The 17929-nt window shown below is 41.2% G+C and overlaps 1 protein-coding gene across 1 annotated transcript; it reads right to left on the bottom strand.

The window, feature by feature from the left end:
* Nucleotides 1–15026: 15026 nt before the first annotated feature.
* LOC124047951 (tumor necrosis factor ligand superfamily member 15) lies at nt 15027–17451 on the bottom strand. The gene is made up of 4 exons (XM_046368304.1): nt 17108–17451; nt 16937–16979; nt 16763–16804; nt 15027–16338 (listed from the first exon to the last, which is right to left on the bottom strand). The coding sequence occupies exons 1-4, from the start codon at nt 17312–17314 to the stop codon at nt 15908–15910; spliced, it is 723 nt and encodes a 240-aa protein (XP_046224260.1). The 5' UTR covers nt 17315–17451; the 3' UTR covers nt 15027–15907.
* Nucleotides 17452–17929: the final 478 nt, after the last annotated feature.

Genomic DNA, 17929 nt, shown 5'->3' with positions numbered 1-17929 from the left:
CATTGTTTTTTTTGTGATGATGCAGTTCCACTCCTCTCATATTTTGTGTTTATTTGATAGATGTAGGAATGAGTGTACTGAAATAGCAGTGGACCAGAGTCAAACCCATGTTGCAGCGGAGGCAGGGGCTTAGACCGCTAGACCAACCTAGGTCACATGTAATGTTTTTGAAAGACAGAGTGGGATGATCTGTGACTCAATGTCCTGGTTTGAGGAATTAATGCAGCCACAGAGTTACACACAGACAGGGTAACACATAGGGATAGACTGATGTGGTTTTCTGAAGGTACTCTGTGCAGCTACCTCACCAAATGTGGATTGTAGCTTTAAGACATCATTTAAAGCTTTTGGCTTTACGATAATTCCCTAGGCCAGGATTAAATCTGATCGTGTTTTGTCTGATGTGCACCTTTTTAAAGGCAATGCAATCACATTTGTGGAGACTGTGTTCACTTTAAATGCTGTATATAGCGTCTCAATCAGAAATTAGCTTTAAATATCATACAAAACTGATCTACCACTGATCGGATTGAATCTCAGGACTGAAGTGGCCTATAGGATTGTAGTTGAATATTGATCATTTTTGGATAGAGGGTCACCGGGCATTAAATGTCACAAACACTTCAGTCCATAGAAGAAAACTTCAGATTTACTCACAGACAAATCCACCAATGGTTGAAAAGAAATCCGTTTGATTGAACTTGAATGAATCCTTATGTATAAACGGAGTCTGAGCTTGTGTGTGTGGTTCTTATCTCTTTTTAGAACAGTAAGTTCAAAGTCCTTCCCCAGTCAGGACCTTAAAGTGACAGACCTGTTTTGCATAATTATATAAAGTACCTGTCTTGTTAGTCTAACATTCAGACCATGTGGTAAAATGCGACTATTACTTAACCAATGGTCTGACAAAGCTTGGCCATAATGACCATCGTTATGTTTGGAGGAAAAAGGGGGAGGCTTGAAAGCCGAAGAACACCATCCTAACCGTGAAGCACAGGGGTGGCATCATGAGGGAGGAAAATTGTAGATATATTGAAGTAACATCTCAAGACATCAGTCAGGAAGTTAAAGCTTGATCGCAAATGGGTCTTCCAAATGGACAATGACCCCAAGCATACTTCCAAAGTTGTGGCAAAATGGATTAAGGACAACAAAGTCAAGGTATTGCAGTGGCCGTCACAAAGCCCTGACCTCAATCCTACAGAAAATGTGTGGGCAGAACTGAAAAAGCATGTGCGAGCAGGTAGGCCTACAACCCTGACTCAGTTACAACAGTTCTGTCAGGAGGAATGGGCCAAAATTCACCCAACTTATTGTGGGAAGGCTACCCAAAACGTTTGACCCAAGTTAAACCATTTAAAGGCAATGCTACCAAATACTAATTGAGTTTATGTAAACTTCTGACCCACTGGGAATGTGATGAAAGCAATAAAAGCTGAAATAAATCATTCTCTCTAGTATTATTCTGACATTTCACATTCTTAAAATAAAGTGGTGTTCCTAACTGACCTAAGATAGGGAATTTTTACTGGGATTAAATGTCAGGAATTGTGAAAAACTGAGTTTAAATGTATTTGGCTAAGGTGTATGTAAACTTCTTATTACATACAACTACACCCATTTCAACTGATCACTTTTTATAGCTACTGTTTACAGGCCTCCTGGGCCATATACAGCGTTTCTCACTGAGTTCCCTGAATTCCTATCAGACCTTGTAGTCATTGCAGATAATATTCTAATCTTTGGTGACTTTAATATTCACATGGAAAAGTCCACAGACCCACTCCAAAAGGCTTTTGGAGCCATCATCGACTCAGTGGGTTTTGTCCAACATGTCTCTGGACCCACTCACTCTCACAGTCATACGCTGGACCTAGTTTTGTCCCATGGAATAAATGTTGTGGATCTTAATGTTTTTCCTCATAATCCTGGACTATCAGACCACCATTTTATTACGTTTGCAATTGCAACAAATAATCTGCTCAGACCCCAACCAAGGAACATCAAAAGTCGTGCTATAAATTCACAGACAACACAAAGATTCCTTGATGCCCTTCCAGACTCCCTCTGCCTACCCAAGGACGCCAGAGGACAAAAATCCGTTAACCACCTAACTGAGGATCTCAATTTAACCTTGCGCAATACCCTAGATGCAGTTGCACCCCTAAAAACTAAAAAAATGTCTCATAAGAAACTAGCTCCATGGTACACAGAAAATACCCGAGCTCTGAAGCAAGCTTCCAGAAAATTGGAACGGAAATGGCGCCACACCAAACTGGAAGTCTTCCGACTAGCTTGGAAGGATGGTACCGTGCAGTACCGAAGAGCCCTTACTGCTGCTCGATCGTCCTATTTTTCTAACTTAATTGAGGAAAATAAGAACAATCCGAAATTCCTTTTTGATACTGTGGCAAAGCTAACTAAAAAGCAGCATTCCCCAAGAGAGGATGACTTGCACTTTAGCAGTGATAAATTCATGAACTTCTTTGAGGAAAAGATTATGATTATTAGAAAGCAAATTACGGACTCCTCTTTAAACCTGCGTATTCCTCCAAACCTCAGTTGTCCTGAGTCTGCACAACTCTGCCAGGACCTAGGATCAAGAGAGACGCTCAAGTGTTTTAGTACTATATCTCTTGACACAATGATGAAAATAATCATGGCCTCTAAACCTTCAAGCTGTATACTGGACCCTATTCCAACTAAACTACTGAAAGAGCTGCTTCCTGTGCTTGGCCCTCCTATGTTGAACATAATAAACGGCTCTCTATCCACTGGATGTGTACCAAACTCACTAAAAGTGGCAGTAATAAAGCCTCTCTTGAAAAAGCCAAACCTTGACCCAGAAAATATAAAAAACTATCGGCCTATATCGAATCTTCCATTCCTCTCAAAGATTTTAGAAGGCTGTTGCGCAGCAACTCACTGCCTTCCTGAAGACAAACAATGTATACGAAATGCTTCAGTCTGGTTTTAGACCCCATCATAGCACTGAGACGGCACTTGTGAAGGTGGTAAATGACATTTTGATGGCATCGGACCGAGGCTCTGCATCTGTCCTCGTGCTCCTAGACCTTAGTGCTGCTTTTGATACCATCGATCACCACATTCTTTTGGAGAGATTGGAAACCCAAATTGGTCTACACGGACATGTTCTGGCCTGGTTTAGGTCTTATCTGTCGGAAAGATATCAGTTTGTCTCTGTGAATGGTTTGTCCTCTGACAAATCAACTGTACATTTCGGTGTTCCTCAAGGTTCTGTTTTAGGACCACTATTGTTTTCACTATATATTTTACCTCTTGGGGATGTTATTCGAAAACATAATGTAAACTTTCACTGCTATGCGGATGACACACAGCTGTACATTTCAATGAAACATGGTGAAGCACCAAAATTGCCCTCGCTAGAAGCATGTGTTTCAGACATAAGGAAGTGGATGGCTGCAAACTTTCTACTATTAAACTCGGACAAAACAGAGATGCTTGTTCTAGGTCCCAAGAAACAAAGAGATCTTCTGTTGAATCTGACAATTAATCTTAATGGTTGTACAGTCGTCTCAAATAAAACTGTGAAGGACCTCGGCGTTACTCTGGACCCTGATCTCTCTTTTGAAGAACATATCAAGACCATTTCGAGGACAGCTTTTTTCCATCTACGTAACATTGCAAAAATCAGAAACTTTCTGTCCAAAAATGATGCAGAAAAATTAATCCATGCTTTTGTCACTTCTAGGTTAGACTACTGCAATGCTCTATTTTCCGGCTACCCGGATAAAGCACTAAATAAACTTCAGTTAGTGCTAAATACGGCTGCTAGAATCCTGACTAGAACCAAAAAATTTGATCATATTACTCCAGTGCTAGCCTCTCTACACTGGCTTCCTGTCAAAGCAAGGGCTGATTTCAAGGTTTTACTGCTAACCTACAAAGCATTACATGGGCTTGCTCCTACCTACCTCTCTGATTTGGTCCTGCCGTACATACCTATACGTACGCTACGGTCACAAAGGCCTCCTAATTGTCCCTAGAATTTCTAAGCAAACAGCTGGAGGCAGGGCTTTCTCCTATAGAGCTCCATTTTTATGGAACGGTCTGCCTACCCATGTCAGAGACGCAAACTCGGTCTCAACCTTTAAGTCTTTACTGAAGACTCATCTCTTCAGTGGGTCATATGATTGAGTGTAGTCTGGCCCAGGAGTGGGAAGGTGAACGGAAAGGCTCTGGAGCAACGAACCGCCCTTGCTGTCTCTGCCTGGCCGGTTCCCCGTTTTCCACTGGGATTCTCTGCCTCTAACCCTGTTACGGGGCTGAGTCACTGGCTTGCTGGGGCTCTCTCGTGCCGTCCCTGGGGGGGATGCGTCACCTGGGTGGGTTGATTCACTGTTGTGGTCGGCCTGTCTGGGTTCCCCCACCCCTTGGGTTGTACCGTGTCGGAGATCTTTGTGGGCTATACTCGGCCTTGTCTCAGGATGGTAAGTTGGTGGTTGAAGATTTCCCTCTAGTGGTGTGGGGGCTGTGCTTTGGCAAAGTGGGTGGGGTTATATCCTTCCTGTTTGGCCCTGTCCGGGGTGTCCTCGGATGGGGCCACAGTGTCTCCTGACCCCTCCTGTCTCAGCCTCCAGTATTTATGCTGCAGTAGTTTATGTGTCGGGGGGCTAGGGTCAGTTTGTTTATCTGGAGTACTTCTCCTGTCCTATTCTGTGTCCTGTGTAAATCTAAGTGTGCGTTCTCTAATTCTCTCCTTCTCTCTTTCTTTCTCTCTCTCGGAGGACCTGAGCCCTAGAACCATGCCCCAGGACTACCTGACATGATGACTCCTTGCTGTCCCCAGTCCACCTGGCCATGCTGCTGCTCCAGTTTCAACTGGCCTGGGCCCTAGGACCATGTCCCAGGACTACCTGACATGAGGACTCCTTGCTGTCCCCAGTCCACCTGGCCATGCTCCTGCTCCAGTTTCAACTGTTCTGCCTTACTATTATTCAACCATGCTGGTCATTTATGAACATTTGAACATCTTGGCCACGTTCTGTTATAATCTCCACCTGGCACAGCCAGAAGAGGACTGGCCACCCCACATATGCTCTCTCTAATTCTCTCTTTCTTTCTCTCTCTCGGAGGACCTGAGCCCTAGGACCGTGCCCCAGGACTACCTGACATGATGGCTCCTTGCTGTCCCCAGTCCATCTGACTGTGCTGCTGCTCCAGTTTCAACTGTTCTGCCTTATTATTATTTGACCATGCTGGTCATTTATGAACATTTGAACATCTTGGTCATGTTCTGTTATAATCTCTACCCGGCACAGCCAGAAGAGGACTGGCCACCCCACATAGCCCGGTTCCTCTCTAGGTTTCTTCCTAGGTTTTGGCCTTTCTAGGGAGTTTTTCCTAGCCACCGTGCTTTTACACCTGCATTGTTTGCTGTTTGGGGTTTTAGGCTGGGTTTCTGTACAGCACTTTGAGATATCAGCTGATGTACGAAGGGCTATATAAATAAATTTGATTTGATTTGATTTGATTTGAACTGTAGTTCCTGAGTTCTTTAAATGGTCTGTAATTAAACCATGTTTAAAGAAGCCAAACCTCAATCACCTTTCCAACATACTAGAGAAGAATGTAGCCCAGTAGATAACATTTTTTTTTAAATTCAAACAGTATCTCTGAAACCTTCCAGTCTGGTTTTTGAGCATGTCACAGCACTGACACTGCACTTGTCAAGGTATTACATGATCTACTGTTGTCCTAAGACTGGTCATGTCTCTATTCTCATTCTTTTAGAACTAAGTTCTCCCTTTTACACTATTGATCATACTATTCTTATTAAGAGACCAGAAGGCTTAGTTGTTCGGCGAAGACAGGTTCTTAACTGGTTTAAATCATACCTCTATGAGCACTATTAATTAGTTCAGCTGGGTAACTATTCATTGGAATATTCCAAGGTTGAATTTGACATTCCTCACGGTTCTGTGGTAGAACCCCTTTTATTTTCCTTATACATGCTACCCTGGCCTTGGCTATGTCATCCTTAAGCACAGACATATTCCCCTATTAAAAACCTACAACTGCAGCCCACATTTTAACCAACTCTAAAAGGCACGAGTACATCACTCCATTTTTATCTGCACCACACTGCCAGCCTGTAAAGTATCAGTCAGATTTTTTAAATATTCATGCAATATAATCAGCCCTCATAACACCCACATATCAGCAGTGCATCACTGGCTGATGGTGTTAAAACTTGTTTTTTTCTGTCAGGTTTCCTCTCTTTGCGTCACTCAAAACCAATGGAGTTCTATTTCAGAACCACGTGTCATACCCTAGAGAGAATCCCTCTCATTCAAACTCTTTCATCATAAACATCCGTCTTTCCTCAAGATTACAAAAAGGTCAGAGCAATTTCACTTCGCCCCCACATTACTCATGTCTGGGCTAGTCCTGCCAACTGTTGTGCAAACAAGCTAATGTAAGAACTTCCCTGCATTCCCTTGTGGAATACTGGGGATTGAGAGAAAAACATGTTGGCCGTAGTTCATGTGCTACAGACATGTTTTAGATTGTGTTTGGTATTTTAATTTACATTTTATTTGGATCCCCGTAAGATGTTGCAAAAGCAGCAGCTACTCTTCCTGGGATCTACATGAAACATGAAACATGACATAATACAGAACATTAATAGACAAGAACAGCTCAAGGACAGAACTACATATAAAAAATAAAATAAAAAACACAACTACTGACCACAACCACACAACTTCTGACCACAACCACACAACTATTGACCACACAACTAGTGACCACACAACTACTGACCACAATTACTGACCACAACCACACAACTACACTACCGTTCAAAAGTTTGGGGTCACTTAGAAATGTCCTTGTTTTTGAAAGAAAAGCAAGTTTTTTGTCCATTCAAATAACATCAAATTGATCGGAAATACAGTGTAGACATTGTTGATGTTGTAAATGACTGTTGTAGCTGAAAACGGCTGATGTTTAATGGAATATCTACATAGGCGTACGGAGGCCCATTATCAGCAACCATCACTCCTGTGTTCCAATGGCACATTGTGTTAGCTAATTCAAGTTTATCCATTTAAAAGGCTAATTGATCATTAGAAAACCCTTTTGCAATTATGTTAGCACAGCTAAAAACTGTTGTCCTGATTAAAGAAGCAATAAAACTGGCCTTCTTTAGACTAGTTGACTATCTGGGGCATCAGCATTTGTGGGTTCGATTAAAGGTTCAAAATGGCCAGAAACAAAGAACTTTCTTCTGAAACTCATCAGTCTATTCTAGTTCTGAGAAATGAAGGGGGGACATCTCACACCCATTGTAAATCTTAAGGCAGCAGACGAATCCTTTGTCCTCTCAGTGTGGAGGATTGGAATGTTTGTGTGGGCCTATGGAGAATCTACCTCAGAACAGTTGTCACGCCTTGGTCATTGTATTTTGTGTTTTTGTTATATGTTTGGGTAGGCCAGGGTGTGACATGGGTTTATATGTTGTTTTCGTATTGGGGTTTGTATTATTTGGGATCGCGGCTGATTAGGGGTGTTGTTAGGCTTGGCTGCCTGAGGCGATTCTCAATCAGAGTCAGGTGCTTATCGTTGTCTCTGATTGGGAACCGTATTTAGGGAGCCATAGTTTCGCTTTGTATTTCGTGGGTGATTGTACCTGTCTCTGTGTTGTAGTCACCAGATAGGCTGTAATTAGTTTCACGTTCCGTTCTATTGTTTTTGTATTTAGTTTCAGTTATTTCATGTACCGCGTTTTTCATTCATTAAAGTCATGAGTAACCAACACGCTGCATTTCGGTCCGACTCTCTTCTTTCAACAGACGAACGCCGTTACAACAGTAACATGCACTAAATGGACTTTGAAACAATATATTTCATTAGCCAAAATGGTGGTAATAACAATAAATGTAATATGAACATTTTTGTCATTTTTGTTATGTTATTAAATGTTAAATGACCATGTTAAAATGAAAACATTGTAACTTGAAGAGTTTTCATAAAATGTACCTGATGTTTGCATACCGTGCCTTGTGTGGAAAATGTCCATATCAAAGAGAATGTTTTTGTAAAAGTGAACTGTGAAATTGAGTTGTCTAATGAGATCAAAGTACATTGTGATACAGTGCCTTACGAAAGTATTCGGCCCCCTTGAACTTTGCGACCTTTTGCCACATTTCAGGCTTCAAACATAAAGATATAAAACTGTATATTTTTGTGAAGAATCAACAACAAGTGGGACACAATCATGAAGTGGAATGACATTTATTGGATATTTCAAAAAAGAATTACAAATCAAAAACTGAAAAATTGGGCGTGCAAAATTATTCAGCCCCTTTACTTCCAGTGCAGCAAACTCTCTCCAGAAGTTCAGTGAGGATCTCTGAATGATCCAATGTTGACCCAAATGACTAATGATGATAAATACAATCCACCTGTGTATAATCAAGTCTCCATATAAATGCACCTGCACTGTGATAGTCTCAGAGGTCCGTTAAAGGCCAGAGAGCATCATGAAGAACAAGGAACACACCAGGCAGGTCCGAGATACTGTTGTGAAGAAGTTTAAAGCCGGATTTGGATACAAAAACATTTCCCAAGCTTTAAACATCCCAAGGAGCACTATGCAAGCGATAATATTGAAATGGAAGGAGTATCAGACCACTGCAAATCTACCAAGACCTGGCCGTCCCTCTAAACTTTCAGCTCATACAAGGAGAAGACTGATCAGAGATGCAGCCAAGAGGCCCGTGATCACTCTGGATGAACTGCAGAGATCTACAGCTGAGGTGGGAGACTCTGTCCATAGGACAACAATCAGTCGTATATTGCACAAATCTGGCCTTTATGGAAGAGTGGCAAGAAGAAAGCCATTTCTTAAAGATATCCATAAAAAGTGTTGTTTAAAGTTTTCCGCAAGCCACCTGGGAGACACACCAAACATGTGGAAGAAGGTGCTCTGGTCAGATGAAAGCAATATTGAACTTTTTGGCAACAATGCAAAACGTTATGTTTGGCGTAAAAGCAACACAGCTCATCACCCTGAACACACCATCCCCACTGTCAAACATGGTGGTGGCAGCATCATGGTTTGGGCCTGCTTTTCTTCAGCAGGGACAGGGAAGATGGTTAAAATTGATGGGAAGATGGATGGAGCCAAATACAGGACCATTCTGGAAGAAAACCTGATGGAGTCTGCAAAAGACCTGAGACTGGGACGGAGATTTGTCTTCCAACAAGACAATGATCCAAAACATAAAGCAAAATCTACAATGGAATGGTTCAAAAATAAACATATCCAGGTGTTAGAATGGCCAAGTCAAAGTCCAGACCTGAATCCAATCGAGAATCTGTGGAAAGAACTGAAAACTGCTGTTCACAAATGCTCTCCATCCAACCTCACTGAGCTCGAGCTGTTTTGCAAGGAGGAATAGGAAAAAGTTCGGTCTCTCGATGTGCAAAACTGATAGAGACATACCCCAAGTGACTTACAGCTGTAATCGCAGGAAAAGGTGGCGCTACAAAGTATTAACTTAAGGGGGCTGAATAATTTTGCACGCCCAATTTTCCAGTTTTTGATTTGTTAAAAAAGTTTGAAATATCCAATAAATGTCATTCCACTTCATGATTGTGTCCCACTTGTTGTTGATTCTTTACAAAAAAAATAAAATTTTATATCTTTATGTTTGAAGCCTGAAATGTGGCAAAAAGTCGCAAAGTTCAAGGGGGCAGAATACTTTCGCAAGGCACTGTAGCTTGCCTCGTAACTAGATATACCCCAGAGAACTTGCCATGAAGACAGAAACATCCCTTTCTGACCCGACGGTATAAAACTTGTGAGTTAAGAATTTACAATTCAGACTAGATGACCACGCGCTGCAGGCAAGGTCTACGATTAGTCGCAACCCCAAAACGCAACACGGGGTTGAAGAAGACAAAGGAACCTCTTAACAATCAACGCTACGGTTGAGTAGCTGTATCTGTATCTAATAAGGTGAATTCAAGCAGGACCACCCCGTTATTCTCTCCAAGGAATCGTGTGTCTACACTGCTTTCATTCCCACGCTGGAACAATTTACATGGCTGATTAGCCTTCCTCAGAAGAACCCTCTTACAGAACGAGGGCGAGGAAACAGACTACGAAGAGAAAGGACACTGACATCGTGTGAACAATCAAAGACTTACACCCGGTGACAAAAGAGGTGCCGCCATTAGAGGAGAAGGCGGGAACTCAGTCCACGAAGAGAGACCACAACGGAGACCTTCGACGAGTAATTATTTCATTATATTCTGACCCATAAGAGCGACAGTTCGGGGCAAGGTGTTAGGGCTAAACTAAGCAAAGTTAATAAATGTATCCAAGTGTGCTTTTCTCTCGTGCAATCTCTCTTTCTAAATTCCCATTTTGTGTAACAAGTATCATATTGTGTTGGCCCACTAGGGACCTGTTTCTTTGTACTAAGTTCTAATCAATAGCCTAGACTGTGTGTTTGTGTATGTGTATCTTATATTATAATTTAGCTTGTTAGTAAATAAGTAACCAACTCAATTGGTGTGGTATGGAATGATTTACTCATGGAATGGTAACTCATTAAAACAAACTTTACCTATGGTGCCCCAGGCTACTGAGTTAATTTAATCACGTAATTATAAACATAGTTCATTATTTGATTAACAGCAGTCGTCACATTAATGATACCAACATTAGGTAAATAGGAAGCTTGTGTAGTAGAGCTTTGTACCAACATTACGACAGTGGTCAAGACTAAATATATGTTGTTTTCTAATTCTGGCAAAATTGTTGATGGATTACCTATGTACTAATTGAATGGATCTCCAATCGGTTGGGTTCCAGTCTATGAATATCTGGGCTTTTGGATTGACAAGGATTTAACTTTTTTAAACATACTGATGAGCTACTTAAAAAGCTATGATTTAAAGTGGGCTTCTTTTTTTAGAAATAGGTCTTGCCTCTCCCTGAACAGCAGGAAGCAGATTGTAGTCAACTTTCCTGCCAGTTCTTGACTATGGTGACACAATTTACCAGAATGCAGCAGCCACTACTCTTAAACCTTTGGGTGCCGTCTACCATAGCGCCCTTCGCTTTATCACAGGTGACAGTTTTAATACTCGTTACTGCATCCTGTATCAAAAGGTTGGTTAGTCCCCATTAAAGTCCTGTAGATCACGTCACTATTCCCTTTTTGTTTACAAAGCTCTACTACACAAGCTTCCTATTTACCTATCTTCATTGTTGAAGTATAAAAATAGGGTTGGTTAACTCTTGAGGTTCCTCAGGTCCCCAAAGAATTAGGTAAATCTGTATGTAGTTTTAATGCCCCTCACTGCTGGAACAATTTGCAGGACTCATTACAATTAGATGTTCTGGTGCCACTCTGGCAGTTAAGGGTGTTAATTGAGGACCTAGTAGCTGTGGACTGTAGATGTTTTTCATAAATAATGTTGATTTGTTTTACATTGTATTGTTGAGATCAGGATACCCTTTGGAATAAGACCATGCGCTCAATGTTGTTGTCCCCCGAATACATAAAGAATAATAAAAAAGAGCAACAATAAGACCCTGCCCGGCTGCTGAGGTTCAGAGGAATAGGAGGACGTCAACGGGCGGTTAATGTAGTGGAGGTGAAACAATAGCGTGTTGGCTAGAGTACATCAGTGATATCACCTTCCCTGAGATCTTAAGCCAACTGTCGTTCATGGCATTGAGTTGCAGTGTTATTGCAGAAAGTTGTTGGTCTAGCTTTCTCTATAGACTAATAGTCACAAGGTGCTGCTGACATTCTTAACTGTCCATATATCAAACCGTTATGTCATCAATGATTGATGAGAATTAAGAGATGACGTTGTCTGTAGCGACCTAGTGTGCTGTACACCAGAGGGGAACACCCTTTTCCATGCTGGAGTAGAGACACAGGCAGCCATTATAGATACAGGCAGACATGCCCACCAGCGTGTCTTTACCCACACAACCCTATTATAGCCACACTGGGTTATTTTTAATAACAAGGCTCTTCATTTGCCTTTCGCGTTAATTGTTTAACACTGGGAAAGGAATGATGGTCAGATGTGAGCCATCTGTCACTTCCTTTGGACAACTGTGGCTAAGTTAATTAAACAGTATTTTTCCATCACTCTACGACCATTAATAACAATCACCTCTGACGTTGTCCACTTCAACTGTTCCTTAGGGTGTAGTTAAGATTCACGTTTGGAACGGCAAGTGCTGTTTGAATTTCCATTGTACAAGTGATGTCATTAGTTCAAATTCCCTTTTGACATACAGAGTTATTATTAAACTGAAATATACAGATAGATACAGTGGGGAGAACTACTATTTGATACACTGCCGATTTTGCAGGTTTTCCCAAAAATCCAGAAAATCACATTGTATGATTTTTAAGTAATTCTTTTTCATTTTATTGCATGACATAAGTATTTGATCAACTACCAACCAGTAAGAATTCCGGCTCTCACAGACCTGTTATTTTTTCTTTAAGAAGCCCTCCTATTCTCCACTCGTTACCTGTATTAACTGCACCTGTTTGAACTCGTTACCTGTATAAAATACACCTGTCCACACACTCAATCAAACAGACTCCAACCTCTCCACAATGGCCAAGACCAGAGAGCTGTGTAAGGACATCAGGGATACAATTATAGACCTGCACAAGGCTGGGATGGGCTACAGGACAATAGGCAAGCAGCTTGGTGAGAAGGCAACAACTGTTGGCGCAATTATTAGAAAATGGAAGAAGGTCAAGATGATGGTCAATCACCCTCGGTCTGGGGCTCCATGCAAGATCTCACCTTGTGGGGCATCAATGATAATGAAGAAGGTGAGGGATCAGCCCAGAACTACACGACAGGACCTAGTCAATGACCTGAAGAGAGCTGGGACCACAGTCTCAAAGAAAACCATTAGTAACACACTACGCCGTCATGGATTAAAATTCACGCAAGGTCCCCCTGCTCAAGCCAGCGCATGTCCAGGCCCGTCTGAAGTTTGCCAATGACCATCTGGATGATCCAGAGGAGGAATGGGAGAAGGTCATGTGGTCTGATGAGACAAAAATAGAGCTTTTTGGTCTAAACTCCACTCACCGTGTTTGGAGGAAGAAGAAGGATGAGTACAACCCCAAGAACACCATCCCAACCGTGAAGCATGGAGGAGGAAACATCATTCTTTGGGGATGCTTTTCTGCAAAGGGGACAGGATGACTGCACCGTGTTGAGGGGAGGATGGATGGGGCCATGTATTGTGAGATCTTGGCCAACAACGTCCTTCCCTCAGTAAGAGCATTGAAGATGGGTCGTGGCTGGGTCTTCCAGCATGACAACGACTCGAAACACAAAGCCAGGGCAACTAAGGAGTGGCTCCGTAAGAAGCACCTCAAGATCCTGGAGTGGCCTAGCCAGTCTCCAGACCTGATCCCAATAGAAAATCTTTGGAGGGAGCTGAAAGTCCGTATTGCCCAGCGACAGCCCGAAACTTGAAGGATCTGGAGAAGGTCTATATGGAGGAGTGGGCCAAAATCCCTGTGGCAGTGTTTTAAAAAAAAGCACCTTTATTTAACTAGGTAGGCTAGTTGAGAACAAGTTTGAGAACAAATTTGCAACTGCGACCTGGCCAAAATAAAGCATAGCAATTCGACACATACAACAACACAGAGTTACACACGGAATAAACTAAACATAGTCAATAAAACAGTAGAACAAAATAAAATAAAAAGTCTATATACAGTGAGTGCAAATGAGGTAAGATAAGGGAGTTAAAGGCAATAAATAGGCCATGGTGGCAAAGTAATTACAATATAGCAATTAAACACTGGAATGGTAGATGTGCAGAAGATGAATGTGTAAGTAGAGATACTGGGGTGCAAAGGAGCAAGATAAATAAATACTGTATGGGGATGAGGTAGGTAGATAGATGGGCTATGTACAGGTGCAGTGATATGTGAGCTGCTCTGATAGCTGGTGCTTAAAGCTAGTGAGGGAGATATGAGTCTCCAGCTTCAGGGATTTTTGCAGTTCGTTCCTGTCATTGGCATAACATAGTAAACATAAATCCGGGACACTCCAATTAGTATGTGTTATGTTTGGTAAGCTATGCATTCATTTGTGGATGTCCATCATCCATTTCATATGATATGTTATGAATTACATTTCATACATTACGTTATGAACTTGCAAAGCATATGATATGTTACGAATTCCAATTTAACGTTAGTTAGATTAAGGTTAGGCTTAGGAGATAGGTTAAGGGTTAAGGTTAGAGTTGGGGAAAGGTTTAGCTAACATGTTAAGTAGTTGCAAAGTATCTAAAAAGTAGTAAGTAGTTGTTAATTAGCTAAAATGATAAGGTTGTCCGTGATGAGATTCAAACACTCAACTGTTATATTCAATGGGTATATATCACTAATTTAAAAGTCCAAAAATGTATGTGGCAATAGCTTATCATGAAGGGGAGACCAGAGGGGTATACTACAAAGGAGGATAAAGGAGTTTGCCAGCTAACTTAACTAAATGTTCTGATATAACTTTAAAGATAAGCTTGAAATGGGCATAGTCTAATTGTTTCAACAAACAAAAACACATACCGAAGTTTAGCTGTTTTACTTAACCAGAAAATCTATAGTTATTTCTGGTTGCTTATCAAAGTTAGCTGGCTAACTTGTTGATCATGCTTTCTAATATACCCCTCAGTAGTTAGGTAAACCATGCGGAGTGATTAATTATGTTTAAGATCAGAGGAGAACGAGTCATCCATTTAACTGCAGTGTAGAAACATCTTTCCATTACACACATCCACTGACTAAGAAATGGAAAACTTCCAGGGATGATGACACAACCTTTTCAGGCCAGGATTCACACTTAGGAACCCACGCACAGGAAGAGTTCAATTGTCATCTATCCAACTTTCACTGCTTTGCCTCAGGTTTCTCTTTCATTCAAGGAAGAATCCCAAAGTAGAAATTTGTTATTTACAGAAATTAAATACTTTATTCACAGAAAGGTCAATATAAAGTGTTTACTTGGTAACATATTTAAAGGGATAATTCACCCAAATTACAAAAATACCTTCTGCTTCCAGGCAGAATAACATACAGTAAAGGGAGTTCAATACCTTTCCCTAGGGCTACGGCCACACAAAGATCTTGTGTTAGAAAATTGCTAATTGAGCCAATGGGTTTGTATGGGAGTAATCCATTGACAGGTGATGGACAAGAGATGTGTATGCAACTCGTCTGAAAATAATTTACTTGAGTTTTTGAGGGACACAAAAATAAAAACGTCATATGTCTGTAGCGGCTGTAGCCCAAGGGTCAAATCCTACGTTGACTCTTGCACAAAACTCATGCGTTCAAGAATTAGGCAACATGTTGAGTTAGGAATTGACCCCACTTTATAAAATCATAATAAGTTATTTCATTTAACAACAATTATTGATTAATCTTGATCAAGAAAGGAAATGTGTAGCAAACAGTACATACTATGAACATATTTATTTAACACGGCATGTCAGCTTAGCAAATTCTTATTTACAATGATGGCCTAGGAACAGTGGGTTTAACTGCCTTGTTCAGGGGCAGAACAACAGATTTTTACCTTGACAGCTTGGGGATTTGATCTAGCAACCTTTCGGTTACTAGTCCAATGCCCTACCACTAGGCTACCTGCCACCCTGAAATAAGGTCAGCTTTATCAGAAGGAAAGCCTTAACTAATACCTGCATGTTACAGGAGCATTGTATCCACAAGGATTTTAAAATGTGCCTTGAAACATGCACTGGTCCTACTAAAAGTAAGCATGGAAATAAATCATATAAATCCACACAGACTGCATATTTTTGGAATAGACATGTTCTCCTTGTCTAGAGGAGAAAAGCACCAATATACATGGAAGTCTCTGCTGAACAGTCAATCAGTTCATAATTGTCTTCATTAATGGACACCCTCAGGAGGTCCCCTTCCTCCAGAGTAACCACCTGTCCCGTGTACACAGTCCTCGCTTCTCTCCTATTATCTGGTATGCTATCCTTGACTTCCATGATAGTGCAATTATCTGGATATCTATTGGAGAATTTCAGGACTTTCAGGCTAAGAAAATGGATCTCGCCAGATACCTTGTCTTTATGCGGCATTCGAAAGTTGACCCCTACGTAGACAAAGTATCGGCCTCCCTGAGGGACAACCAGAGCATGCTTCTTCTCATCATAGGTGAAATTTTGCATGTGCACCAAGCCAGTTTCCTGGTGTTCCCATTGGATGTAATCGTCAGGCACGGAGTTGCACCTTGATGATGCTGGAGGTAGGAGAAGATGGAGAGGACCAGAGGAAATATATAAACGATCGTGATTCTGGAAATATATCCACTTGATATTCAACACACAAAAAGCCAACATTCCTGACTGATGCCCTTGCACAATATTACCAGCTCAATGTGCACACTATAGCCTAATTGCAAACTAAACAGTAAGTTTGATGAGGCATGTGAATAACACCATACCCATACACTAGGGATTTCTCAGTGATATCCAAAAAGCATGTGGTTCCTAAAAGAGAATCATAAAGGCACATCTAGGCTACATGAGATAATACAATTGTATAACAAGAGGAATTGGTATAAATCAGCAAACTTTTCTTTACAAAGTTGCAAACCCACACATCCGGTCCATTCACATGCATGCATATATATATATATAAAAACACGCTTTACTAAGACATACTTGTCAGGTGAGCGTTTGGCTTCAGGTTCTGTCCTTGACGATCTGGTAGGAAAAAGAAAACAACGATCAGCGCATGCTTGCTTTACGCTGCTGATAGACGCGCCTCTCGAGGCTTAAATCATCAAATCAAAGTAATGTACTATGGAAGACATATCATACGAAATAGTTACATACCTATAGCTTGCTGTCGTGAGTATTCTGCATGTGTGAATGAATCCTACAAACACAAGTTAATTATTAATGGTCACCCACAGTAATGAAAGTTAAAGCTCCATTAAAATCCAATGATAAAGCTCTCCGGCATCTCTGTGCCCCGTTAAAACATATGGATGTCGCATTGCTTACCTTCTCATTACGGTCTCTATTCACACGCTGCGTAAAGACAAATACAGCTGCACAACCCAGAACCAAGAATAACGTGACAAGACGCAAGCGACTCTCCTGTCGCTTCATTTCTTGACAGTGTTTGAGCAAAAGCACAACCGACTCTTGCTGCGCCATTGAAATCAACGTATCGTGAGGAATCTCGCTGTTCCTTGCGCACTTATCCATATCAAACCACCACTACGATGTCTAAAGTAACGTTTTATCTTCTTATTGAAATACATCCGATTTTATAGTTCTGCTACCGCCTACGCGACTCGGCTGTCAGTGCCTTTCCCTGCACATGTGCCCCGGGAAAATCCCCAAAGTCGTGCACTAACAGACTACCCCTCATGCTGCTATAAATTACCACTCTCAAATTAATCGACAGAGCTGTGGGTGTAAAGGTAGTTTGTCATGCAGAAATTAAGGGAGTTCAATGTAGACAAAATATTAATTACGCTCTTTTATCTTCTATTAATGGAGAGTTTCCTGATAAAAAATATCTGTATGCCTATGGATGCGTAGCTAGCTATGTAGCCGATCTGTCTATGGATCCTAAGCGTTTCATATACATATTAGTTCAGAGCCTAGCTATGAACCTCAGCTATCATAACCAGTTGTATCAACTTCAAAACAGTCTGAATGACATTAATGAAGCCTATTGATTGAGTTGAATGTAATATAACTTTGTGCCAAGGATGCAAGTCCTATATACACAGAGGTGTGGAGTCACAAATATGATGACTTGCAACTCAACTTTGACTTTAGCATCAATAACTCGTGACTTAACTTGGACTTGAG

The sequence above is a fragment of the Oncorhynchus gorbuscha genome, linkage group LG11, assembly GCF_021184085.1.
Source record: "Oncorhynchus gorbuscha isolate QuinsamMale2020 ecotype Even-year linkage group LG11, OgorEven_v1.0, whole genome shotgun sequence".
In the NCBI taxonomy this organism is placed as follows: Eukaryota; Metazoa; Chordata; class Actinopteri; order Salmoniformes; family Salmonidae; genus Oncorhynchus; species Oncorhynchus gorbuscha.
The sequence above is the reverse complement of the archived record's forward strand: the minus strand, read 5'-3'. Positions and strand labels throughout refer to the sequence as shown.